Here is a 27303-nt window from a genome sequence, read left to right on the forward strand (position 1 = left end):
CTCCTGCCCACTTGCACCCCTTTGAGAATATCACTCTTAACACCTTGGTATATGATCTTCTAGATTTTTTAGTATGCATTTACATATATGCACTGACAATTTTTACAGAAGTAAATGACAGTATACATTGTATCCTGAATGTTGTTTGTTTTCAGACTATATCTTGGCACTCCCTCCACTTTACTGCATTTTGATGTTCAGTACCACATTCTTTTTAACAAATGTATGATGTTCCATGCTGCTGCTGCTGCTAAGTCGCTTCAGTCATGTCCGACTCTGTGCGACCCCATAGATGGCAGCCCACCAGGCTCCCCCGTCCCTGGGATTCTCCAGGCAAGAACACTGGAGTGGGTTGCCATTTCCTTCTCCAATGCATGAAAGTGAAAAGTGAAAGTGAAGTCGCTCAGTCGTGTCCGACTCTTCGCGACCCAATGGACTGCAGCCCACCAGGCTCCTCCGTCCATGGGATTCTCCAGGCAAGAACACTGAAGTGGGGCACCATCGCCTTCTCCGTGATGTCCCATAGGCTGGGTTTATTTAACCAAGCCCCTAGAGATAGCCTGTAGGTTGTCTCCTTTTGTCTTGCTTTTATGAAAATAATTCTACATTGACTGCTCTGTCTACTTCTATTGTGGGCTTCCCAGGTGGCGCTAGCAGTAAAGAATCCGCCTGCCAATGCAGAAGACACAAGAGATGTGGGTTTGATCCCTGAGTCAGGAAGATCCCCTGGAGGAGGAAATCGCAAGCCACTCCAGTATTCTTGCCTGGGAAATCCCATGAACAGAGGAGCCTGGTGGGCTACAGTCCATGGGGCCGCAAAGAGTCAGACACGATTGAAGTGACTGAGCACACATACCTCTATTGTACAAGGGTATGATGAATGCCCATTTATGTGCAATGAATGCCTTGGTTCATTTTGTACTTTTTGTACATTTTTTATTAAATTAAAGATTCTTTAAATTCTATAATGCTTTACCATTTTCAAAAGTTGCACACTCATGATTTTTTCATACAATCCCATATGGACTCTCTATATATAAAGTCCCAAAATATGATAGATCATTCGAACTGGACCATCTCCTTTTCTGATTTTCAGAGAACTGGAGTGTCACTGTACTTAAACATATATTTATTGGAGGGTTTCTTTCTTGTTAATTATTTCAAAATAAAAAGGAATAAGAGATGCTACGACTATACATAGAGATGACCACTCCTAAGAGTTATTCTGAGATTAGCACCAAGAGGGGAAATGAGAAGATGCTGCAGGTAGAGAAAGGGAATCTGGCTGCTACCCTTCCTCTCTTCCAGCTGTATGACTGAGAGCCTACAACTTAGGGAAGGGTTTATGTGAACATGTCCAAGGTACCTATGCCCAAAGGATGGGCTGACCTAGCTTGCAATCCCACAGAAGGTCCTCACTGTTGAGCTAGGGGTAGTGATTTGCCTTCCTTACAGAAGACAAATATTTTGGCAAGTCATCCCAAAAGGATGACTTCTAATTTAGATGAAGAGTGTCTAAAGGCTGGGCTATGATTTTTTTGTATTCATGTCCTGGCCTCGGTTACCAATTACACAACACACTTAAATGGTTCCAGGTTGGTGATGATGGCATTCAAATTTCCGAGGACAGGGATGAAAAATGGTGTTAGAGATAGGTCCTTTTTTCGCTGGGACAGTAGCCATGGAGGGAGGGCAGTCTGGCCTGATGCTGTGAAGTCTTGAATTATTTGAGCTATTCACACTTACTGCTTCTCTGTTGGCAGGCTGCCTGAAGATATCACCGTCAGAATGTTCCCATGACAATTCTCCATCCCCTGTTTATTAAAAAAGAAATAAAGAATCATATATACATAGAAGGGAAAGATATCATCCTTGTGACCCAGTAACCCTTTGGGTTCTATGATCCCAAAGTTCTTTAGACATTGTAGCCATTATGGCTGTTCTTTGAACAGCAATGCTGAAAGACTTCTGCCAGGGTGTGCCTCATTTTTCAAGACAACTTCAAAGAAATTTGCCACTTTCTAAAATAGACCATCCAGCAATATTACACAGAATTTGGAAAATGAAAGGGAAAATCATCATTTTCCACTGTAATATAGCCATCATTGTCACTTCTGCTTATTTTATTCCAAAGACAGTTAAGTATTTTACAGGTCATATTCAACTTGTGTTTAAACTATCCTTAAAGAATGAGAGTTTTGTGAATTTGGTCTGTCATGATTTGTTAAATTCACCATTATGTCTCTAAGAAGGTATAACTTGATCTGAAAGTTAACGTAAAACTTGCTGTGGTCAGAGTGTTTATACAACCCATATCTTCTATTTTTGCCTGAGACACCTTTCTCTGAGTCTCCACGACCCAAGTTTTGAACAGTGAACCCTTATCATTTTAGTTCCTTCTAGACTAATTGCTTTTAGGATAAAGATTCTACTTTCAGCCTTGAGAAAGACAAATGCACAACAGATATGGATATTCCTCAGCTAATTAAATATAAAAAAATAAGAGAATAATCTCCAAAAATATTGCCTTGTGTTATCTATGTCCAAATAAGCAGATGGGAAGAGCTTAGAGATATTTGCATCACTCTAAATGAGTACTATTTGTGTGTGTGTGTGTGTGTGTGTGTGTGAGAGAGAGAGAGAGAGAGAGAGAGAGAGAGAGTACCTGGTTGAAAATAAACCCAATATCTATTCAATCATATATCTCATGGGATAACAAGGAATACAAAAATATATAAACATTAAGAATTTTCTATTCTAATTAATCTCCCAAACTTTCAAAACCTAACTCTAATGAGTAACATGTTACTGGTTCAAGTATTTTACTGGTTTAGGGCTGGAAAAAGACCTCAAAATTCATTTGATACCAATATTATCATTGAGCAGTAACATAAAACAAAGCATGGCTTTAACCCTCCATGATTCAAAGATCATCTCTTGGAAAAAAATTATGAATGTTGAAGACCTAACTGTGATTTCTAGGTTTATCTTCCTAAAACACTACTTTGACTATATAATGGTATTGTTTTCTGATCAAAAAAATATCCTCAGTAGGTTCCCATGTAAGACTCTCTATAATCAGCCCCCACCTCATCTTTACTGAGCATCTACCTCCTATCCAATTATCTTAGCTACTCTACAATGAAATCTCTTTGACCTCCTTACTCTTCAGTGAACCTGTGGCTCCCATTCTTGCTTCCATGGTTCTGCTCATATTATTCTTCTGAAATTACCTTCCCATCTCCCACACCTCAGAACTCCTGTATGACTATGAAAAACATTCAGTTTTTCCTCTTCTACAAAGCCTTCTTCCAATACTCTTACATATTTCTTACTGCCTACAGGACTTAGGTCCTTATAATCAAAACTGAGGTTTTTCTAGTAGTTATGTACAGATGTGAGAGTTGGACAATAAAGAAGGCTGAGTGCCAAAGAATTGGTATTTTCGAATTGTGATGCTGGAGAAGCCTCTTGAGAGTCCCTCGGACTGCAAGGAGATCCAAATCAGTCAATCCTAAAGGAGATCAGTCCTGAATATTCATTGGAAGGACTGATGCTGAAGCTGAAGCTCCAGTACTTTGGCCACCTGATGTGAAGTGCCGACTAATTGGAAAAGACCTTGATCCTGGCAAAGATTGAAGGCAAAAGGAGTAGAGGCACAGGATGAGATGGTTAGATAGCATTACCAACTTGAACTTGAACTTGAGCAAACTCCAGGAGATGGTGGAGGACAGGGGGTTGCAAAGAGTCAAACATGACTTAGCGACTGCACAATAAAGGACTTAGCATCCTGTAGCCTTAGAGATGTATAGGACTTCATCTATTTTGAAATTTTGTCCAATAGTTCCATTTAACAAGTGGAGAAACCAAGGCTCAGAGAGGGCAAGGAGCCATTCACTCACATAATCAGTTGACGAGAGCTAACACCCCGAATTCCAGATTTCCCTGCTCCCAAATAAGTGTATTCATACTATAAGGACCTGTCCTGTTTATTTTTCATGGATGTATCACCATGATCTATAACAGTACCTGATACATAACAGTCACTCAATAAATACTCATCAAATGATGGAATTAGGAGATCTTCTCTGACCACCTATTTAAAATTTCAAATACCCTCTGATACTTCTTACCACCATCTTTGATTTTCCATTCTAAGACCCAAGAGTATCTTGTGGTATATGTATTTTATTTCTTGTCTGCTTTCTCCCACTAAAATTCTCCTATGAGAACAAGGGTTTTTGTCTATCATGTTCCCTGATGTAACCAACCCCAGCACCTAGACCAGGGCTGGGCATGTAGTTATACTTACTCAATTTCTTGAATGAATGAATACTAAAACACTTTACAATATTTTCTGCTGTTAAATGTTTCCTGAGCCTACCTCGTTTCCCTAAAGAGAATGCAAATCCTTAGAGACCATGTCTTAGACCTCCCTCTGTGTTGCCTACATCACTGGTTCTCAAAGTGTGGTCTCCAGATCAGCAACATCAGTATAAATTGGGAACTTGTTAGAAATGCAAAATTTTGGATCCCACCCCATACCTAGTAAGTCAGAAGCTCTGGGGTGGGGGTCAGTGATCTGGTACACATCAGATGCTCAGTTTATGCACTGAATTGAACTTCAAACATACAGAATTAAGTGCTTAGCCAATAGCATACTTATCTCTTCCTGGTTATTCCATGTCTGAGTGAAGATGGCAGACAAAGACCACATGCAGACTCTTTGGAAACCATAACTAACCTTGTAAAAGTGAAGATGCTTTCACCTTTGTTTATATCAAAAAATAATGCCTAAGTCACAATGGCCATCATTAAAAAGTCTACAAATATTAAATGTTGGAGAGGATGTGGAGAAAAGGGAACCCTCTTATACAGTTGATGGGAATGTAAATTGGTGCAGCCACTATAAAAACCAGTATGGAGGTTCCTCAAAAAACTAAAAATATAGTCGCCATATGATCCAGCAATCTTACTCTTGGGCATTTACCTAGATAAAGCTATAATTTGAGAATATACATGAAACCCTATGTTCATAGCAGCACTATTTACAATAGTCAAGACATGGAAACAACCTAAATGTCCATCAACAGATGAATGGATAAAGAAGATGAGGTACACATATACAATGGAATATTACTCAGTCATAAAATAAGAATGAAATCATGCCATTTGTGGCAACATGGATAGACCTAGAGATTATCAGTAAGCAAAATAAGTCAGAAAGAGGAAGACAGATACCATACGATATCACTGTTATGTGGAATATAAAATGCAACACAAATAAACATATTTATGAAACAGAAATAGATTCACAGACAGGGAACAGACTTGTGGTTGCCAAGGCAGAGGGGGCTAGGGGACAGAAAGATTGGGATTTTGAGATTAGCAGATACAAACAGTATATATAGGGTGGATAAACAAAAAAAGTTTTACTGTATATCATGGGGTACTATATCCAATATCTTAAGATAAACCATGAAAAAAACGTGAAAAGGAATATGTGCTGTGCTGTGCTTAGTTGCTCAGTTATGTCCGACTCTGTGACCCTATGGACTGTAGCCTGCCAGATTCCTCTGTCCATGGGATTCTCCTGGCAAGAATACTGGAATGGGTTCCTCTTCCAGTGGATCTTCCAAACTCAGGGATTGAACCAGGTCTCCTGCATTGCAGGTGGATTCTTTACCATCTGAGCCATGACTATAACTGAATCACTTTGCTGTATAGCAAAAATTAGCACAACATTGTAAATCAACTGTAAATCACCTTCAATAACATTTTTAAAAAAGAAAAAAGTAACTCCCCAAAGTCAGTTAACATATATCGAATGCTTCTTGGGTAGAGAACTTGATACTAAGTCAGAAGGAGAAGGGAAATCAGGGGTGGACCCTTCCCTTAAGACATTTACAACCTGTTTGGAGGTGACAGGTAACCAATGTGGAAATAAGATGAACCTAAACACACAAACAGAGTAACAACTGGAAAGGGAAATGGAATATATATGCTTCAGTTCAGTTCAGTTCAGTTCAGTTCAGTTGCTCAGTCGTGTCCGACTCTTTGCGACCCCATGAATCACAGCACAGCAGGCCTCCCTGTCCATCACCAACTCCTGGAGTTCACTCAGACTCGCGTCCATCGAGTCAGTGATGCCATCCAGCCATCTCATCCTTGGTCGTCCCCTTCTTCTCCTGCCCCCAATCCCTCCCAGCATCAAAGTCTTTTCCAATGAGTCAACTCTTCGCATGAGGTGGCCAAAGTACTGGAGTTTCAGCTTTAGCATCATTCCTTCCAAAGAAATCCCAGGGCTGATCTCCTTCAGAATGGACTGGTTGGATCTCCTTGCAGTCCAAGGGACTCTCAAGAGTCTTCTCCAACACCACACTTCAAAAGCATCAATTCTTTGTCGCTCAGCCTTCTTCACAGTCCAACTCTCACATCCATACATGACCACAGGAAAAACCATAGCCTTGACTAGACGGACCTTAGTCGGCAAAGCAATGTCTCTGCTTTTGAATATGCTATCTAGGTTGGTCATAACTTTTCTTCCAAGGAGTAAGCGTCTTTTAATTTCATGGCTGCAGTCACCATCTGCAGTGATTTTGGAGCCCCCCAAAATAAAGTCTGACACTGTTTCCACTGTTTCCCCATCTATTTCCCATGAAGTGATGGGACCAGATGCCATGATCTTAGTTTTCTGAATGTTGAGCTTTAAGCCAACTTTTTCACTCTCCACTTTCACTTTCATCAAGAGGCTTTTTAGTTCCTCTTCACTTTCTGCTCAACTGTGTGGAGTGGACAGTCAGATGTAATCATGGAAACCATTCCCAAAGAATTGTTAAGTCATGTTTTTAGAAGTAGATATTGCAGGGTATAAGGGATTCCCTGGTGGCTTAGAAGTAAAGAATCCACCTGCAACGCAGGGTTCAATCCCTGGGACAGGAAGATCCCCTGGAGAAGAAAAGGGCAACCCACTCCGGTATTCTTAGCTGGGAATCCCATGGATAGAGGAGCCTGGCAGGCTACAGTCCATGGGGTCACAAAAGAGTTGGACATGGCTGAGCAACTAAACACAACAACTGCAGGTTATAAACAGACAGTCACATGGGCAGAAGGGATCGCCAACTGGAGGAAATGGCATTTGCAAAGGATTGGAGTTTTGGAAATGGAAAGTCACATAGTGGACACAGCAAGCAAGGTGTGGCTTGAGTGGAAGCTTCAGAAGTGAAACAAGAGAAATGGGGCTGGTGGAGAGAGAAAAAAGGAGGGAGAGAGGGGGATGGGTTTTTGAGATAACAGGGTTGTAAATAATTCTCGTGAAACTTCAAAAAGAGACTAAAGCATTCACATTTGATCGTGTTACCAATTTTTATGTAGAGGTGCTGATGGTAAAAGTAATATTTGTGGAAGCTTATCCTGGCAAGGGGGTGTTGACCGGTTGGGGAGCAAGTAGAATCTGGGAAGCCAACTAGGAGGCTGTTCTAGTAACATGTAATAGGCCATGAGAATTGAGAAAACAGCAAAGAAGGGGTGAATCATACTACTGCAGATAACATGTAAATGATAAGACCCTGAGGGAAGATTTGATAATAGAAGAGGAAGGCAAAGGAGAAAGTATAAAATGATTCTTGGGTTGCAAGTCAGGAGAGCTGGGGTATGACACTGCTCTTGACAGTGACTGAGTGGGGATGCACTTGGATTTACTTGTTACATTTTGGCTGGCAGTGCTGGGTCAAAGTCATGTCCTGAGCCAAATGAAAATATGGGACCAGAGAGAAGATTTGAAACCAGGAAAGATTTGCCAGCAAAATGGCAAAACAAAATGTAAATGCTACAGTAGGTGGTTTCAAGCCGAACTGAAGCAGCCAAAAGAGAACAAATTACCAAAGAACAATGAGAGAGTAGCTCTCCTCATCATATGCCCTTTTTAAATGTAGATTTATAGACAGCTGCGTCTTTTTTCCTGTCTTGCATACAGGGTCGCGGACTTTTGGACTCAGAGGGAGAGGGAGAGGGTGGGATGATATGGGAGAATGGCATTCTATCATGTATACTATCATGTAAGAATTGAATCGCTAGTCTATGTCTGACGCAGGATACAGCATGCTTGGGGCTGGTGCATGGGGATGACCCACAGAGATGTTATGGGGAGGGAGGTGGGAGGGGGGTTCATGTTTGGGAACACATGTAAGAATTAAAGATTTTAAAATTAAAAAAAAAGAATAAAATAAAATAAAATACAGTGAAAAAAAAAATAAAAAAAAATAAATGTAGATTTAATGATTGGTATTGACATGAAATGTTTATTCAGTATGACCTTCTAAGAAGTTCAAGTTATTACACTTAGACCCTAGAGTCTTAAAAAGGCTTTTAAAGAGTGTCTTTAAATACTTAATAGTCCAGACAGAATCTTAAAGCAATATAGAAGCATACAGTCCCTGTTAAATAAGCAGAGAGGCAAGATGGCAAAGCAATGAGACAAGTCAACTATCATGCAGACTATTAAATACACTGTAATCCAAGTTCAGATGAATGTGGCATAACCACCTAAGCATTTGCAGACAGTTATATGTACCTAAATTTGAACGATTTCTCTTCATTTAAAACTACTGGAGCCATTACTTGTGGGGTGTGTGTGTGTGTGTGTGTGTTCATGTCTGTATTCTCAACTAGGAACTACAAACTACTGGTATTTTTGTTGCCTTTGGGCTTTCAATCTTCAAAATGGCATTTTCTATGCTAGAATGCTCTACTGTTGCTGCTGTTTAGTCGATCAGTCATGTCCGACTCTTTTGCAACCCCATGGACTGAAGCCCACCAGGCTACTCTATCCATGGGATTCTCCAGGTCAACAACACTGGAGTGGGTTGCCATTCCTTTCTCCAAGCAATCTTCCTAACCCAGGAATCAACCCTCGTCTCCTACTTGGCAGGCAGATTCTTTATCACTGAGCTACTTGGGAAGCCCAGAATATTCTATAAGTAGCCCCTAAAGGTTTCAACATTTTAATTATTCTATATATAAAACAAAGCTAAATAGTTAAATTTGAATTATCTTCTTAGATGTTCACATCAGTGGTGTTTTAGACTGGGGTGGGGTCTATCTAGAGAGCTGAAAATAGGTTTGTCCATTTACAATCTTAAATATTTCACCTTAGATGTATCTAAGAGACAAGGACATAAAAGAAAAAAGTAGGCACCAAAGCCCCCCAAAACCTACTCCTTTGCCTTTTTCCTTAATTCACTGGACAAATTATCTTGAGTAAGAGGAAGCTTCTTTTTTCAGCCAAGGCTTAAAAAAAAAATAACCAGTGATTCTAATGGAGACAGATGGATCCTAGTTAATTCCGAGAAGCACCAAGATGTAATTTTAACCAATTTTTAAAACCAAAATGAAAAACAACTCTAGTGTACTGTATGTCAAACAATATTCATTTAACCTTAAAAGCCACATGTGTTGTTTATTCAAACCTCAATTATACTCTGAGTGGTACCCTATGGAGATGGAATGGCTTGGCTTTCTGGTAATGAGAGAAATGGAGAACAAGCATTTGAAAAATGGTCAAGAGCTAGGCTAAAATTCAGACTGTTTATAACTCTCATTGCTCCTATTAATCTCTGATTGGTCAGAGCAGGTCACAGAAGTAAACCTTGTATTCTCAAAAGGACTAAGTGTACAATGAGATTATGAGATACCCATGAAGATAAACCTCAGACAGCAAAACTACGCCAGCATGTGGCCACTTCTGAACCACACTCATCACAAATAGGGTGCCCATAGATTCTCATTTATCTGGGACAGCTCAGTTTTATGTCTGTTTTGCTGGCAGGCATAATTGTTAAGATTGCTTCTTTCACTTTCAAAAGTGTCTTGGTTGGGATGATAAATTCCATGGTTACTCTAATCATAAGGCAAATAGAAATTGTAAATGAATTTCCAAGACAAGGGGAAATGATCTCCATGACAAGGAAAACTGATCTCTGTATTTTCCGAGGAACACGTTGAAATCAGCAGAATCAAGGCAATAACTAAGGGTTTTTGAGGAAAAGTGGGAGTAAGTAGAGGGAAAAAACTGATCGTGAAATCTCCAGGTAACTATGTACCAGGTTCCTTGGTGGGCCACTTTATAACCAGTGCTCAACACCCAAGCTGGAGATGAAAAACAGAATGGAAGCAGAAGACTTGGTTGGGGAGCGGGGTGGGGAGCTACTGCCAAATATCTAATTCTATAAATTCGTTGGTGAGGGAGCAAGTGTGCTCTAGTATCTCATAAGGTGGACAGTCATTTTTTAAAAACTTATTTTGTATTGGGGTATAGCCCATTAACAAACAATGGTGTGACAGTTTCAGATGAACAGTGAAGGGACTCAGCCATACATATACATGTATTTATTCTCCCCCAAACCCCACTCCCATCCAGGCTGAGACATAACATTGAGCAGAGTTCCCTGTACTATACAGTAGGTCCTTGTTGGTTATCCATTTTAAATATAGCAGTGTGCACATGCCCATCCTAAACTCCCTAACCATACCTTCCCCCTACCCTTCCCCGCTGGGAAGCATAAGCCCATTCTCTACGTCTGTGAGTCTGTTTCTATTTTGTAAATGTTCATTTGCATCATTTCTTTTTAGATTCCACATATGAGGGATGTCATATATCTTTCTTTGACTTACTTCACTCAGTATGACAATCTCTAAATCCATCGATGTTGCATCAAATGGCATTATTTCATTCTTTGTAATGGCTGAGTAATATTCCACTGTACATGTACCACGTCTTCTTTATCCATTACTCCTGGACAGCCCCTTTTTTTTTTTTTTAAGAAAATACCTTGCTGTCAAATAAAGCACTTAATTGTTTGAGCTGTCAATTTTAAGCTCTTAGCACTTTAAACAAAATACCTGCTCGAGAAATACTAAGACACAGACAAGGAGGGAACTCCTGCCACCAGTGGCAAGCCAAATCAGAAGGGGAGTACAAAAGTATTACCCAGAAAAATCAGAAATGTCTGTTTTTTTTTTAAATGTACTGTGAGAATGTGCATGTGTTTGCAGGAAGGCATCATAAAAGAGGGAATAATGAAACTTAGTTAGACATGGCCCATGACCCACATTCTGCTCTTTCAATGGAGATGTGATTAAACAGATCAACGTTTATGGTTAGAAATGGGGTCTTTACATCCCAGGGTAGTCCCAATGACTCTTCTGGAAGTGTTAGTATATGTGGCCCTTGGGAACAGAGAAATCATGAAGTCTGCTACTCTCAGTAGCCTCAGACTTAAGAGTCCCTGAAGTTGCTTCACACCCTCAACCTGAGAGGCAGCATAGTAATAATGGCAAAGAAAACAGCCTGGAGTCAGACCGCCTGGTCCAAATCCTGACTCTGCCCCTTCTCACCTGTGTGACTTTGAGCACATGAATGAACCCATCTGTGCTTCAGTTTCCTTCTTTATAAAATGGAGACAATAATACCTACCCATATGGTGGTAAGGATGAAATGAATTAGTATATGCAAAGAGCTTAGGACAGTGCCTAGCACACTGTGTTATATGTGTTAGCTATTATCCACCCTCCCTCTTCTTCCTATCCTTTCCCTCCATTTCTTCTTTCTTCTTCTCAAGAGTAGCCCACATGTGGGGAAAACCCAACTTAAGGAACCTTCACAAGTGTGCTTCCCAACGGCTCAGAGGGTAAAGAATCCAGCTGCGATGCAGGAGACACAGGAGACGTGGGTTTGATCCTTGGGTCAGGAAGATTCCCTGGAGGAAAGCATGGCTACCCCCTCTAGTATTATTGCCTGGAGAATCCCATGGACACAGGAGCCTGGTGGGCTACAGTCTATGGGGTTGCAAAGAGTCAGACACGACTGAGTGACTAAGCACACATGCACAAGTGTGCAATACATTTAACAAAAGAAACCACCTGTATTTTTAAAAAAATGAAGCCTAACAGAGAAAATTTATGTCCACACATAGAAAGGGAATAATTTCATTTTCAAAGCCAGGGTCCTGGAGACACCAAAAAATAAAAATGGCTGCAGACAGATTCCTTCAGCTCATTCCTTCTAAACTAATGATTAGATTCTCTCATCATTATGCTAGTACCTTCTCCCTTTTCATTTTTATTTAGAAAAGGAGTCTGCATTTTAATTAAACCTCTTTTTCTCTCTTTGCTTAAAGTAATGCATGAGTGGACAGATAACTGCTCCTATGGGAGGCAGTGCAAATTACATAGTCATAAAGTTGAGTGGTAAAAATTCGAGTACCCAAATAGAGTCCTGTGCTACCACCTTCAAAAATGGAAAATAACAAGCAGGATGGAAAAAGGAAACTTAGTGATCTACCATTGTTTACTGCCTGGTCAACGTGGAAACGAAAAACAATCAGTTTAGGGTCCTTCTTCTTTCCATGAATACCACTTTGGCTTCCTGGCCCCATCCAAAGAGGACTGGACTACCTGGTGGGAGCAGAAGACGTGGGTCTGATTTTAATAGCCAAAAACAAGGAAAAAGTGGATGGAGTCATTCCAACAATTAGCTTAAACCAACTGGATAATTATATCAAATGTTCACTTTGCCTGGGCCATGGAGACCTGGACTTTAGAAATTCTTACAGTATAGGCAGTGTTCGAATATGATTCCTCTGCCTAGCATCACTCTTCTTTCTGATGTTTCTTTTTCCTCTGTTTATAGTGTCAGTTAACAAATCAGATTAACTTCCACAAACATTGAAGTCTAGGTGTTCATGAAGTCTATTCTAATGAGAGTAATGGGCATACCCAGTAATGTGTTTCTGAGCAGTCATGGTATATCCCTTGAAGTAGTCAGAAGGACAAGGCTGAAAGAAGAGTGGCTTTAACCACCCATGAAGAAATAATTGCTCTGAAATGCTTCACTGGGAATTTCTTATTTTTATTGTAGAACCAGACTCATAATACACATGAAAAACCCTCCAGCCCAGCAACGGGATGGGGCATTATTGACCTTGACAGGATACCCCAGATGGCCAATTAGGAATCATCACTATTAATTTGTTAAACTCAGTATGAAAGTCAGTGCTGTCCCATCCACTGTCTGAGGGCTTTCTGTCCAAAGGAAACATTCTAGACATAAAAGACATGCCAAGAAGGAACATGACGACTTCAGAGGACTGGGAGCCCTGGGATTGTCAGCAAGGATGTGAAGATGAATTCTGACCACAGGGGATGGAAAGAGAACAAAAACCACCTGAAAGTTTCCATGGAAGAAGAGAGCTTCCAGTTGGTGTTTAGAAGAGAAGCAGTAGACAAGGATAGAAAATCTCTAAGATAGTCCCATGTTCATGAACATGAATGATTCACTTTTGAAAAGGAATTGCTAGTGGTGGTCAAACTCTTCTACAGCTATGAAAAGATCGAGTGTTTCAATACATTTTGAAGTTCAGGCAAGAACATACAATCTCAAAAATTATTGAGTTATTTTTAATTTTTTTAAAGGAATGTTTTGCATTAGCAGTGTTTCCTTCCTACCATTATGACCAGGACATGGGAGTGTTTCTGCAGAAAATGTGGGCAAAAAGAAAATGAGATCCTGACTGATATGTAAGGATCTATATTTAGAGTTGTTATTTTCTCTCGTTTCCCTTGATTTTGAAAACTTTGAAAATTTGGTAGATTTTTATGATGTTAAAAAAATGAAATAGCTCACATACCACTTCCCTCAAGATCTCTGGGTTCAGCAAAGATGGCGTCTGAGGTGTAATTTTGCTGCTTTTTGGAAATGGAAATCAAGAGTCTTAGGTAAAATGGCAGATGTCTTGAACACTGACAAATTGCTTTTAAATAATTGGTTCCAGTTTCAGTTACCATGAAGGAGTTAGCAAAAATATCTCAGTTTCACAAAAAGACATTAAATTTTCACCTGGGCTAACTGGAGATGTGTTGGATAAATGAGCTTGGGTTGAGTAAGTTGTAAGGTCAGTCATTTCTCCGGCCTCCCTAGGCAGGACAACACTTTTGAGTGCTTGCCAAAAGCTTTACATAACTGTGGCTCTCTTTCCTCTTAGCAAATCCATCATAAGTTATATGCTTAGTATTATGCTAGGGGCAAAAGAGGAAGAAGATGGTCCTTTCCTCATAGAACTTCCCAGTTGAGGAGCCAAGACTCATAAAACAGTGAATATAATAATGTGAAAATGTCAAAGTGTTAGTCACTCAGTCGTGTCCAACTCTTTGTGACTCCACAGACTATAGCCCACCAGGCTCCTCTGTCCATGGAATTCTCCAGGCACGAATACTGGACTGGGTTTCCATTTCCTTCTCCAGGGGACCTTCCTGACCCAGGGATCAAACCTGGGTCTCCTGCTGCTGCTCCTAAAACCTGACCAAGCCCTGGAAGTGGTCAAACAAGGAGACCAATGAGGACTAGAATGATCAGGTAAGGCTATTTAAATGAGATGCATGCAGCACTATTTACTATAGCCAGAACACAGAAGAAACCTAGATGTCTATCAATAGACGAATGAATAAAGAAGATGTGGTACAGATATATAATGGAATATTACTCAGCCATAAAAAGAAATGAATTTCAGTCAGTTCTAGTGAGATGGATGAACCTAGACCCTGTTATACAGAGTGAAATAAGTTAGAAAGAGAAAAATAAATATCATATATTAATGCATTTATACAGAATCTAGAAAAATAGTATTGATGCAGGGAAGGAATGGAGACACAGATGTACAGAACAGACTTGTGGACACAAGTCCCCCACACAAGAGGGGGAGGGAGAGAGCGGGATGAATGGATAAAGTAGAATCAACATATATACACTATCATATCATGTGTAAAATGCATAGCTGGTGAGAAGTTGCTGTATAACACAGGAGGCCCATCCTGGTGCTCTGTGATGACCTAGAGGGGTGTGGGAGGAGGGGAGGGAAGCTCAAGAGAGAAGGGACATATGTATAATTATGGCCCATTCATGTTGTTGTATGGCAGAAACTAACACAACATTGTAAAAATTAAAATAATAATAATAATAAAAGAGCCGCAACTTTAGCTAGAGTCTTGAAAGATGGGCAGGATCCTAATTGATAAAAGAGGGGTAGGAAATTCTTCCAAGCTTGTGGGGAGTAAGAGTTAAGAGAGGCACATAACAGGAGGTAGGGTCACGATGGCAGCAGAGGAAGATCCTGAACTCACCTCCCATGGGCATACCAAAACTTCAACTACTTACAGAGCAACTACCTCTGAGAGTGACCCGAAGACTAGCAGAAGATATTTTCCACAACTGAAGATATAAACAAGGAACCACGATGAGACAGGTAAAGGGGTGGAGACTGCCATCTAGTCAGGACCCACACTCCTGGCAAGGTGAGAGGGATATAAATATGAATGTCCTCCCCGAGGAGTGAGGGGTCCAAACTCCACATTGGACCCCTCAGCCCAGGAGTTGTGCACCAGGAAGAAGAGCAAAACAGCTGGTTTTGAAAACCAGTGGAGTTTACATTCAGGAGAGCTGGAGGGCTGAAGGTGTGTTCAAAAACTCATCCACTCTGAGAGTAGCAGAGAGGCAGGAGGCAACTGGGACTCCACTGGGAACACAGATGCTGGTGGCAGCCATTTTTGTAAACTCACTCTACTGTGCTGACACTGGCACTGGTAGGCACCATTCTGGAATCCTCCCTCTAGCCTATTACCACTGGGGACTGCCCAATCTACCAGTGTACCCATAGCAGTTGTGAGCCACCAGGTCCCACAACCAGCCATGCCTGGGGCCTGCCGTACCCACCAGTGTACCCACAGCATTAAACTCAAAATGTGTTAAATACTTAAATATAAGACCTGATGCCATAAAACTTGTAGAAGAAAACATAGGCAGCATGTTGTTTGACATTAGTCTTAGCAATATTTTTTGGATCAGTCTCATTAGGCAAGGGTCTTCCTGGTGGGGTATGAGTGAAATAGGCAAAGGGAATGAAGGGGTACAAGCTTTCAGTTACAGAATAAGTCACAGAGATATAATGTACCACATAGGGAATATAGTCAATAATATTGTAATAACTTTGCATGGTGATAGATGGTTACTGTTTTGGTGATCAATGCATAATGTATATGAATGTTGAACACTTAGAAACAAATATAATATTGCATATAAAAAAGAGAGGCATATAACAGGGCTGAAGGTGGGGAGGACATGGCATATTATAAAAAGAGAAGTGCCAGTCTAGAGTAGAAAGTGTGTGTGTTGGTGTTGGAGAAATAAGGATGGGTAGGAGAAGGCACTGGCGACCCACTCCAGTACTCTTGCCTGGAAAGTCCCAAGGACAGATGAGCCTGGTGGGCTGCAGTCCATGGGGTCGCTAAGAGTTGGACACGACTGAGCGACTTCACTTTCACTTTTCACTTTCATGCATTGGAGAAGGAAATAGCAACCCACTCCAGTGTTCTTGCCTGGAGAATCCCAGGGACGGGGGAGCCTGGTGGGCTGCCGTCTATGGGGTCGCACAGAGTTGGACACGACTGAAGCGACTTAGCAGCAGTAGCAGCAGCAGTGAGTTAAGGAAGAGTCCAACTGTTTGATAGAGGACCTTTAAAGATAAGCTGCAGAACTCAGAGTAGATAATATGGTAAGAAATGGTAAACATGGAACAACATGATCAAGTAGTTCCTTAAGAAGTGAAGTCTGAACTTGAGTATATGCAGTAGGTACAATGCAAGAAGGACAGTATAGATACTTCTATAAAATAGGGTAAATAGGGTGGCTGGTTTTATGGTGGGATCAGAAGACACGGATTCTAGGAGGACAGGACTGCCGCCAGTTATACCCAGAACTTTTGAGTCAATTCTCCCAAACCCTGGGGGTACAGAGAGCGAAGAGGAATATGGTGTGAGTTGAGGCCAGAGAGATGGTCTTGAGTCTTCCTTCACCTCCCTGAATAGATCAGCCTCTGTCAATTATTGGTTTTTATAACACCTTTCCTTCATAGCATGTGGCATGATTATGATTTCATATTTACTTGTCTCAATATCTGATATATGTCTATCTTCCTCATTAAATTCTACGAGGGCTGGTTCCATGCCTGTTTTGTTCACCATGGTATCTCCAGTACCCACACAGTGCCAGGTACTTAGTGGTTGCAAAACAAATGTTTGTTGAATGAAAGAAGGTAGATATTTATACTTGGGCTACTCTAAGCCTAGAAAGGGCCTTCCCAAGTGGTGCTAGTGGTAAAGAGCCTGCCTGCCAGTGCAGGAGACATGAGACGTGGGTTTGATCCCTGGGCCTGGAAGATCCCCTTGGAGAAGGGCACAGCAATCCACTCTGGTATTCTTGCCTAGAGAATCCCATGAACAGAGAAGCCTGGTGGGCTACAGTCCATAGGGTCACATAGAGTCAGACATGACTGAAGGGACTTAGCATGCATGCATGCAAGTGCTATGTATGTACACCATCTACCAAATGTAGGCTTGGCTCTCAAAATGCTGATAGCTTACCCCAAATATGTCTCCCTTGCTTAACATCCAAGAACATAGCCTTCCCCTTTGCTTTGGCAAGATAGGCAGAAGACAGGAAGCAGAAATGATAAATGGTGGAAAGAAGCTGGGACTGGGTTTGGGTTTAAGGCCTGCCTGCCCAGAATGTGGCCATAGTACAATCTCTGAAGAGGTTTGTTTTTTTTTTTTTTTTCTGCTGATAAAGTTTTCCATACAGTTCCAGTGGCTGTGTGCACTATGCTTCCAGTCTAGATGAGGTTTGCTGAAGTGCCAGCAATGACACACCCTGCCAACACTCTCCTGACTGTCCTAGCCTCAAAGACAAGTCTAAACAACTGAGACTGGGGTTGAGATTCAATTCATGGCTAAGATTGCTGTCTGACCCAGGAAGAAAGGCACACATTAGTGTTTGGTGACAGTGTAGAGACTATTTCAATGGGGTCTTTTATATTAAGGTTTGCAAGTTCAGCGCTCAAAAGGTTATTTCTTCTGCAGTATTTTGCCTGCAATTAGGGCAGCCAGCATAGAAGAGAAATGTGTCTGGGTTCCCTGCTGAATGAGTAATATGCTTACACAAGGTATACCTTTGTAAAAACATCATTTCAACAGAAAAAAAATAACTAGGTGCTTCAAAAATTAGAACTTCAAAGGAGATTCAATCACATTATATACAACTGAAAGATGTAAAGACATTAAAGACAGAGAAAAAAACATCAATTTTATGAAAGTGTAAGATTTAGTCTTGAGAGGGCAAGATGAAAGAGAATGGTTTATTGAGGCTGGAGAAGAGATGGCAAAGAGAGAACTTCATGAATTGTGTGTGAAGGGGCAGTACACGATCAGTAACAACTAGCTTTTATCTGTTGCTTCTGAGGACATAACAAAAAGAAAAGAAATTTTAATCATGACAAGAAAACCATTGAGAAGATAGTTAACCCCAGGATCTGTTGCCATGAGAAGGACTAGAAATAAACTTCTGTATATGTAAATTAAGAAAATAAAAGGCAAGACTATCGGAGATAGCTAAGGTGCAATTCTACTTAATCCCAGGGTAATAAATATAGTCATAATGCACTCACACTTCACTTATTAAGCAATAACTCTTTGCTGGACTTTCTCTTAGCCTTCTGTCATCTCAGTTAATTTTTACAACCTTTCTGTTGGTTGTAGATATTATAATAACATTTACACAGCTGAGAGATTCGAGGTCCTGAATGGTTGTGTCTTGCCCAAGATAAAATTACTAGTTGACTGTAGCTCTGCCAGGTCAAAACTATGTCCTCTGGCTTCAGAGCCTATCTGTATTGCACTCTATTGCCTCTTGGATGCAATAATACATCTTTTTGCACTTTCCTTTATCAATTGTTCTTCAGTTTAGAATTCACATTAGTTTCCCCAAACAAAATCACCTTAACCTAACAACTGGATTATAGCAATTAGCTGGTTATATTAGTAACCACGTGTACACCTCTGCTAAAAATGGACTCTCTTGGGTGTGCAGAAAAGGGAACCCTTGTGTACTATGGATGGAAATGCAAATTGTACAGCCAACATGGAAAATAGTAGGGAGGTTCCTTAAAAAATCTAAAAGTAGAGCTGCCAGATGATCCAGAAATTCCATTCCCAGGCATATATCCAGAAAAGAGAAAAACTCTAATTGGAAAAGATGCATACACCCCAATGTACACAGCAGCACTATTTATAATAGCCAAGACATGGAAGCAACCCAAGTGCCCATTGACAGATGATTGGTTTAAGAATATGTGATATATATATACATATATATAATAGAATATTACTCAACCATAAGAAAGAATAAAATATTGCCATTTGCAGCAATGTGGATGGACCTAGAGATTATCATACTAAGTGAAGTAAGTCCAACAAAAACAAATATTATGTGGTATTACTTATACATGGAACCTAAAAATACAAATGAATCTATATACAAAACAGAAACAGACACAAAAACAGAAAACAAACTTACAGTTACCAAAGGGGAAAAAGGTAGGGAAGGAATAAATTAAGACTATGGGATTAACAGATACAAACTAGTATACATAGAGTAGATAAGAAACAAGAGTTTACTACATAGCATAGGAAACTATATTCAGCATCTTTAATAACAACCTATGATGGAAAATAATCTGAAAATTACATACACACACATATATATATAATTAACTGGATCATTTTATTGTACATCTGAAACTAACACAATACTGTAAATAAACTATACTTCAATTTTTAAAAAATGGATTCTCTTCTCTTTGGAGTGGACTCAAGCTGGGACGAAGATGGGAAAGGAGGTAAGGAACAAAAGAGTCTTTCCTGGCTTAAAGTTCATAGCTGTACTGAGGGACAGCACACACACTGTGAGAAACAGGTATGGAAAGATCCAGCGCCTTATTGAAGCATACATTAAATTAGGATGCAACTAAATTCATGCTGACCTGTAAAGGCTGGTGCAAAGAGCATAGTAAAAAAAGATGAGCCTGTATGGATACTAAGAACAAGGTCATTTCTTTCTAAAAGAAATATTAGTTATAGTGTGCTAAAGTAAGGTAGGGAATAAAACACAATATGAGGGATCAGCTAATTTCCTATTGACCATGAATGAATGTAAAGCCAGTACCATCACCACAGTCAGTCAGTAATTCAGAGGAAGAAAAAACAAAAGCAATATCTTATTTTTGTTGTTGTTGTTTAGTTGCTAAGTCATGTCTGATTCTTTGCGACCCCATGGACTGTAGCCCACCAGGCTCCTCTGTCTAGGGGATTTCTCAGGGAAGAATAGTGGAGTGGGTTGCCATTTCCTTTTCCAGGGAATCTTCCCAACCCAGGGATTGAACCTGCATCTCCTTCATCAACAGACAAGATTCTTTATCACTGAGTCACCAGGGAAGACCAACATCTTATTTTAGTAGCATCTAATTCCAACCATGATTAACTTTCTAGAAATATTTCTATGCCAGTGTGTGTTCATTCAAACAACACCTACTCTGTGCTTAGCACAGTGGGGTAAGAAAGATGAGCCCAAAATAGTTACTGCCTTGAAGAACACATATTGGTAGGAATGATAAGACATGGGCACATATAATAAAAGACAAAAGGTTCAGTTCAGTTCAGTTCAGTCGCTAAGTCGTGTCCGACTCTTTGCGACCCCACGAATCGCAGCACACCAGGCCTCCCTGTCCATCACCATCTCCCGGAGTTCACTCAGACTCACGTCCATCGAGTCCGTGATGCCATCCAGCCATCTCATCCTCTGTCGTCCCCTTCTCCTCCTGCCCCCAATCCCTCCCAGCATCAGAGTCTGTTCCAATGAGTCAACTCTTTGGTTATAAACGCCACTGGGGAAGCACAGGTGAGGTCCTGAAAAGTCCTAGAGTAGAGGGAGTTTAGTCCTAATTTATAGGATTATAAAAAAAAAATCATGGAGGAGGTAGTGTTTGAGCCAGCCTCTGAAGGAGAAGCAGGATTTAGGGGTGGAGAAACTGGAATGAAGGTGGGAAGGCAAAGAAGAGAGAAAGACCCTCCCACTAGTATTTATCCAAATCAAAACCACAGTGAAGTATCACCTCACATGTATCAAAATGGCCATCATCAAAAAGGTCTAATAAATGTTGGAGAGCATGGCAAGAAAAGGGAATGCCCCTACAGTGTTGGTGGGAATGTAAACTGGTACAGCCACTGGAGAGAACAGTACGAAGCTTCCTTAAAAAACCAGAAATAGAGTTATATGATCTAGCAATCCCATTCCTGGGCATATATCCAGAAAAGAGAAAAACTCTATTTGCAAAAGATATATGCACCCCAATGTTCATAGCAGTACTGTTTATAAGAGCCAAGACATGGAAGCAATCCAAATATCCATCAATCGAGGAATGGATAAAGAAGATGTGGGACATATATACAATGGAATATTAGTCATAAAAAAGAATGAAATAATGCTGTTGCCAGCAACATGGATGGATCTAGAGATTATCATCTATGAGTGAAGTAAGTTAGACAGAGAAAGACAAAAATGATGTCACTTATATGCATAATCTAAAAAAAATGATACAAATGAACTGTTTACAAAACAGAAACAAACTCAGAGAACAAACTTATGGTTACTGGGGTGGGGGGGGGGAGGATGGGAGAATGAATAGATTAGAAGTTTTCAACTGATAGGTACACACTGCTATATTTAAAATGGATAACCAAAAGGACTACTGCATAGCACAGGGAACTCTGCTCAACACTCCATAATGACCTAAATGGGAAAAGAATTTGAAAAAGAATAGATACATGTATAACTTAATGTCTTTGCTGTATACCTGAAACTAACACAACACTTAATCAACTCTACCCCAATATAAAATAAAAAATTAAACAAAACAAAATAAACAAAAAAGACAAATGTGACCTGAGGACTACCTATGTTAGCATCTGAGGAGGCTGCATTTGAGCTAGGGCTTCAGGAGAAGGCAGGATTTTCACAGGTGAAATCCGCGGGAAAGGATTTTCTAGAGATAGGCAATATTCTCTCCTTTCAAGTCTTACTGTACATGTTGTATAGACATAACTAAGGAAGCCATTTTGTCACCTTTTCTTCCCAGCCTTATTGTGAAATGGCTGCTTGCTCATTCACCCCAAACTGGCTTACCATATGGCTGGGTTTAGATGCTCTGACCAATCAGAGACTGACATTGGTTACTCTTCTATTGGTTTTACTAAGGTTTCAAACTTTTAAGATGCTCAATTTAAGTGCGCCAAATTCAGATGTAAAACCACCATTTCAGGCCACCCTCAGTCATCTACATTGTTGTAGGGATGGTTTCTCAAAGCGAAAGTCTATGGACCACCTGCATCAGAATGGATGATGAGGCCAGTTTAAAAGCACATCCCAGGGCCCCTCCCCAAGGCCACCAAAACAGAATCTCTGTGGTTGTGGTCCAGGGAGGTGAAATTCAACAATTTCTCCAGTACTTCTAAGCACACTGAAGTTCAAAAGATATTGAGGGGCTGAGGAGAGAGCAAAGGCACAAAAGTGAGAGAACACAAGAACAATGTGGGAAGAACCTGAGGTGCAAGAATGCAAGCACGTGGACCTACCTATAAAGGTAACTCAGAAGACCTTCACTGTCAGAGTCAGGGGTGGACACATTCTGCAGGCACCAAGGAGCCATTCCTTTCAGTGGCAGAGTGGGGTGGTTAGGAGGCTAGAGTCCAGAGCCAGACTTCCACGGTTCAGATCTTAGCTCTTTGACTCGCTACATAACCTTAAACAAGGATCTTAACCTCTTTCTGCCTCAGTTTCATCATCTGTAAATTGAGGTTAATAATCATAACCTCCCTCCGCCTGGGGTTGTCATGAGATTAAATGAGTTCTTGTCTGTAAAATGCATAGAACTGTGACTGGCATTGAGTAAGTATAATGCGTGTCAGCATAAAGATTTCTGAGTAGGGGTGTAACATAGTTAAGGCTCTCTCTTTGGAAGATTAAGCTGGCAGTAATGTATGGGAAGGCTTACTGATAGCTCAGCTGGTAAAGAATCTTCTTGCAATGCAGGAGACCCCGGTTCAATTCCTGGGTTGGGCAGATACACTGGAGAAGGGATAGGCTACCCACCCCAGTATTCTTGGGCTACCCTGGTGGCTCAGCTGGTAAAGAATCCACCTGCAATGCAGGAGACCTGGGTTCAATCCCTGGTTTGGACAGATCCCATGGAGAAGGGAAAGGTTACCCACTCCAATATTCTGGGCTGGAGAATTCCATGGACTGTATAGTCCATGGGGTTGCAAAGAGTCAGACATGACTGAGTGACTTTTCACTTTCAACGTATGGGAGTCAACCACCCATTTGCTACTAGCAAATCCTATCATATTTTCCCTCTATTTCAGTGGCTCTCAACCTTGGCTGCACATTGGAATCACCTCCTTCACCCCGCTTTCCCCTTACCAAGGTAATTCCAACATGTACCCACAGCCAAGAACCAGTGTTCTAAATATACAGTCATCTTTGGTATCCTCAGGACATTCGTTCCAAAGGACCCTTGCAGATACCAAAATGCAAGGATGCTCAAGTCCCTTATATAAAGTGGCATTGTATTTGCATATATATATATATATATATCTAGATTACTTATAATACCTAAGTATTAGAAGTCGGGAATACAATGTAAATGCCATGTGAATGGTTGGCAGCCCACAGCAAATTCAAGTTTTGCTTTTTGGAACTTTCTGGATTTATTTTTTCTCCAATATGTTCAGACCATGGTTAGTTAAATCTGAGGACTCAGCACTTGCTGTATTTCAAATTTGTTCATTATTCATTATTGAGTCCTCACTTTATGGAAGACAGTGTCCTAGGTCCTTTTCCTGCATTATCTCATTTAAACTTAACAACAGTTTGGAGGTTGGTGCTAACATAATCCTCAGTGTAAAGACTGCTAGAAAGGTGAGTACATACATGGCTCATGATCACCCAGCTTGAAAGTAGCAGGACTAGGATTAGAATCAAGGCAGCCTGGCTCCAGAAGACCCCAGTCTGAACCACTACTCTATGCTGTGTCCCCTGCCCTGAATCTTGGCCTCTCATACCAGAGAGACTGCTACATCCATCCTCTTGGTCTCTCTACTTGTCTTCTTTCTTCCCTCCATCTAGTCTGGACACAATAACCAGTGAGATCTTGTAAGACATCAACTGTATCACATCACATCTCCTGCACAACCTTCTAGTGGCTTTCCAATGCACTTCAAAATGGAAATCCAAACTTGTTACCATGGCCTTGAAGGTCCTGCATCATCTAACTCCTGTTCACCTCTCCGGTCTCACCAAATGTCAGTTATGACCACAATCACTATATTCCTGCCACACTGGTCCCAAGCTCCTTGAATGCTCTAAGCTCTTCTTGCCTGGTCCTTTGAACTTTCTTTTCTTTCTGCTTGGTATACTCTTCCCCTAGGACCTTTGCATGGATGACTCCTTTTCATCTTTCAAGGCTGAGCTTAAATGTCATCTCAGAGAAGCCTTTCCAACAACTCAACTAAATGCCTTCACCTCTTATTTTCTATCTCAAACCCTTGTTTATTTACTTTACAGTAATACATTGTTTATATTTAGATATTTGTTTGCTTGTTTGTTTATTGTCTTCTCTGGTAAAATGTGGGTTCCACAAGGGCAAAGAACATACCCTGGCTGCTATGTATGCCACATATGGTTATATAAGTTGTGTCCTGAATAAGGGTGCCTCCACTAAGGAGGTATATTCACAAGGATTTTCTGGCAAATGGCAAGTCAAGTATCTTAAGTAAGGTGATCCTTTCTGTAATTCACATGAAGATGCCATACAGTCTAACAGCGCCCTGTATGACTACTATGTTTACCATTATGTATCCAGCTTCTAGCACAGTGCCGAGCATATAGTAGATGTTCAATGAGCATGTTAACTGGATGGAAGGGAAGAAGACAAAATCAGGAGGGAAAGTGGGAAAAGGGGGAATATAAAGGACTGCTGATAGATTTGGTAATCTGAGAAGGGGTAATAAAGGAGAAATCAAAGGTAATGCTGTTTGATCTTGGAAACCTAAAGAATAAAAAGAGTACCATCATTAAAGAAATGAAACTCAAAGAAGAAAAAACTGGCTTTGAGAAGATGACAATTCCAGTTTGAATATAATTTGAGAAGATGATGCCTTCCATTTTGCTGTTATTGAGTTTGTCAGCATTTACTGTGGGATTTTAAAAATACCCCTACCTTTGCCCAGCATAATCTTCAAAATGGTCACATCAGTGCTTTGGGAGGCCAAGTCTTCCTGTTAAGGCTGTGTATGGAAAAGCCCTATGTTTTACAATACAATAATGGAGGGGCCAAGCTAGATGAATCTCACCCCTCTCCCCTTGCTGTGCCGCAGTGCAGTTTCTTTCAGGCAGTGACCCTTAAAAGTAATGCTTTTATTTTTTTCCTTTTGTGATTGAAAGCACTCTTAAAATTTAAGGCTAGCATAGAAAATTCCCTTTTGCTAGAACACTGGATAGGTATTTCCCTCTTCTAAATCCTGCTACTCAGGATGGTAGTACCTGGGGTCTTGGAATACAGGATACCTACCTCTGCACACCCGGCAGCAGGAATCTGGAACAGAGACTGGGAAAGCACAGGTTAACTTGGGGCAAGTCTTGAGACCACAGTACACATTGCCCTCCTGCTGGGGAGAAACAGAATTAAGGTCAGAAGGAGCTGAAGTACATGTAAAGGCTTTAGCTCAGTACCTGGAATGAGTAGGGGTTCAAACATAATATATCCTTTCCCCCTGCTCTTCCGCAGTCAGTCCTAGGCACTTCTTAAATTTTATGATGCGTTTATTTTTTTTTCCATTTATTATTTCTCCATGCCAGAGACTAAGAGAAGAGATGGTGATCCTCATCAGGCACCCTGGTCTAAGATAGAATAAAGTATCAGGTTCTATCTATTGCATTCTCTGGACTGCACAATTAGATGGTGGTGTAATCAGTATACCTTATTCATGAAGTATACAATTCTTTTGACAAGTAATGTCACAGGAATCATTATGATCAAGCATTTTTCGATATATTTTTCTTTGCAGGGCAAAGAACTATCTCGTTAACAGAATATTTCAGAGATGGGAACCAAGAGACATCACATTTTCTTGTGAACTGGACTGATACTGCTAGATGGTGCCAGTGGCTTTTCCACCCATAGCACTTCCAAGGCATCAAATAACTGGGTTCTTCAGATGAAGGCTCTGGTGGTATAATGATTGTGAACAGAAGTACAGATCAAGATCATCAGCTCATCTTTGTCCTAAAGTTTTAAGACAAGGATATGGCTGGGTCCAACCTTTTCAACAGAGATTATCAGGGTTGATGAAAATAAGGAAGGCTTAGGATTTAGATGTGCTTCATCCTCTTTCAATCAAGTACCCTACAGTGTAGGCTCAAACTAAAGGTATGTGTATGGAAGAGCTCTTATGTGGGTAGAGGACATTGAAAATCAGAGTCTTACCGAGCAGCTGCACTGGGTGCACTGGTTGGGTTGCCGGTTCTGAAAGAGCCCTTCAGCCATAAACAGCTCACCGTGTTGGTAAGTGGTCCCGTTGTATTCACACGACTTGCTGGTCATTTTATTGTTCGCTGGGGGTAAGGAGTCTTCTGGGACGGGGTGGAAAACAACCACACCAAGTACTGGCATCATTGCAAAGAATTTCACAAATCCCCAAACAAACAGCAGGTGGGGCTGAACCACACAGAAGGAGTTAAAAATAGTCCCTGATTCAGGGGCTGATGACTTCGATAATATTAAAGCAGCCAGACAGGAATAACAACTAACATGACCAACCATCCAACCCTTCACTTGTTTGGCATTTATTGAGCACCTACTATGTGGGCATCCCTGGTGGCTCAGAGGTTAAAGCGTCTGCCTCCGATGCGGGAGACCCAGGTTCAATCCCTGGGTCGGGAAGATCCCCTGGAGAAGGAAATGGTAACCCATTCCAGTATTCTTGCCTGGAGAATCCCTTGGACGGAGAAGCCTGGTAGGCTACAGTCCATGGGGTCGCAAAGAGTCGGACATGACTAAGCAACTTCACTATGTGCCAGACACTGTGATAGGACTAGGCAGAAATTCGCGAAGAAAGACAAGGCTCCTGCCATGATGGAGCTACCAGTCTTAGATAAAGAAGGTATTAACTTGTCTCGAGGGAGGGAGTCTTTTCAGATGAGGAACCACCTATTATAACTACCCTGGTAACTTTACCGTCTCCCATGTTTTATTACACTTGGCATGTGCTTATTCCAGCCTCTGGAGTCTGCTTGTTTTCAGTGCCTCC

The 27303-nt window shown here is 40.9% G+C and overlaps 1 protein-coding gene and 1 non-coding gene across 6 annotated transcripts in view; one reads left to right on the plus strand and one right to left on the minus strand.

The window, feature by feature from the left end:
* The window catches only part of CHRDL1 (chordin like 1), a 448603-nt gene that overhangs the window by 22688 nt on the left and 398612 nt on the right, over positions 1–27303 (minus strand). For 3 of the 5 annotated variants that reach the window (XM_052662911.1, XM_052662912.1, XM_052662910.1), the window contains exons 5-7: positions 26481–26626; positions 25566–25662; positions 1747–1814 (exon numbers count right to left, since the gene is read on the minus strand). In XM_052662911.1, coding sequence (XP_052518871.1) covers positions 1747–1814; positions 25566–25662; positions 26481–26626 — 311 coding nt within the window. The remainder of the gene's footprint in view (positions 1–1746; positions 1815–25565; positions 25663–26480; positions 26627–27303) is intronic. The other 2 variants (XM_052662915.1, XM_052662913.1) reach the window with 2 other exon arrangements.
* Positions 26865–26936, plus strand: TRNAR-CCG (transfer RNA arginine (anticodon CCG)). Its single transcript has one exon. It is a non-coding gene; the product is annotated as a tRNA-Arg (tRNA).

The sequence above is a fragment of the Budorcas taxicolor genome, chromosome X (assembly GCF_023091745.1).
Source record: "Budorcas taxicolor isolate Tak-1 chromosome X, Takin1.1, whole genome shotgun sequence".
In the NCBI taxonomy this organism is placed as follows: domain Eukaryota; kingdom Metazoa; phylum Chordata; class Mammalia; order Artiodactyla; family Bovidae; genus Budorcas; species Budorcas taxicolor.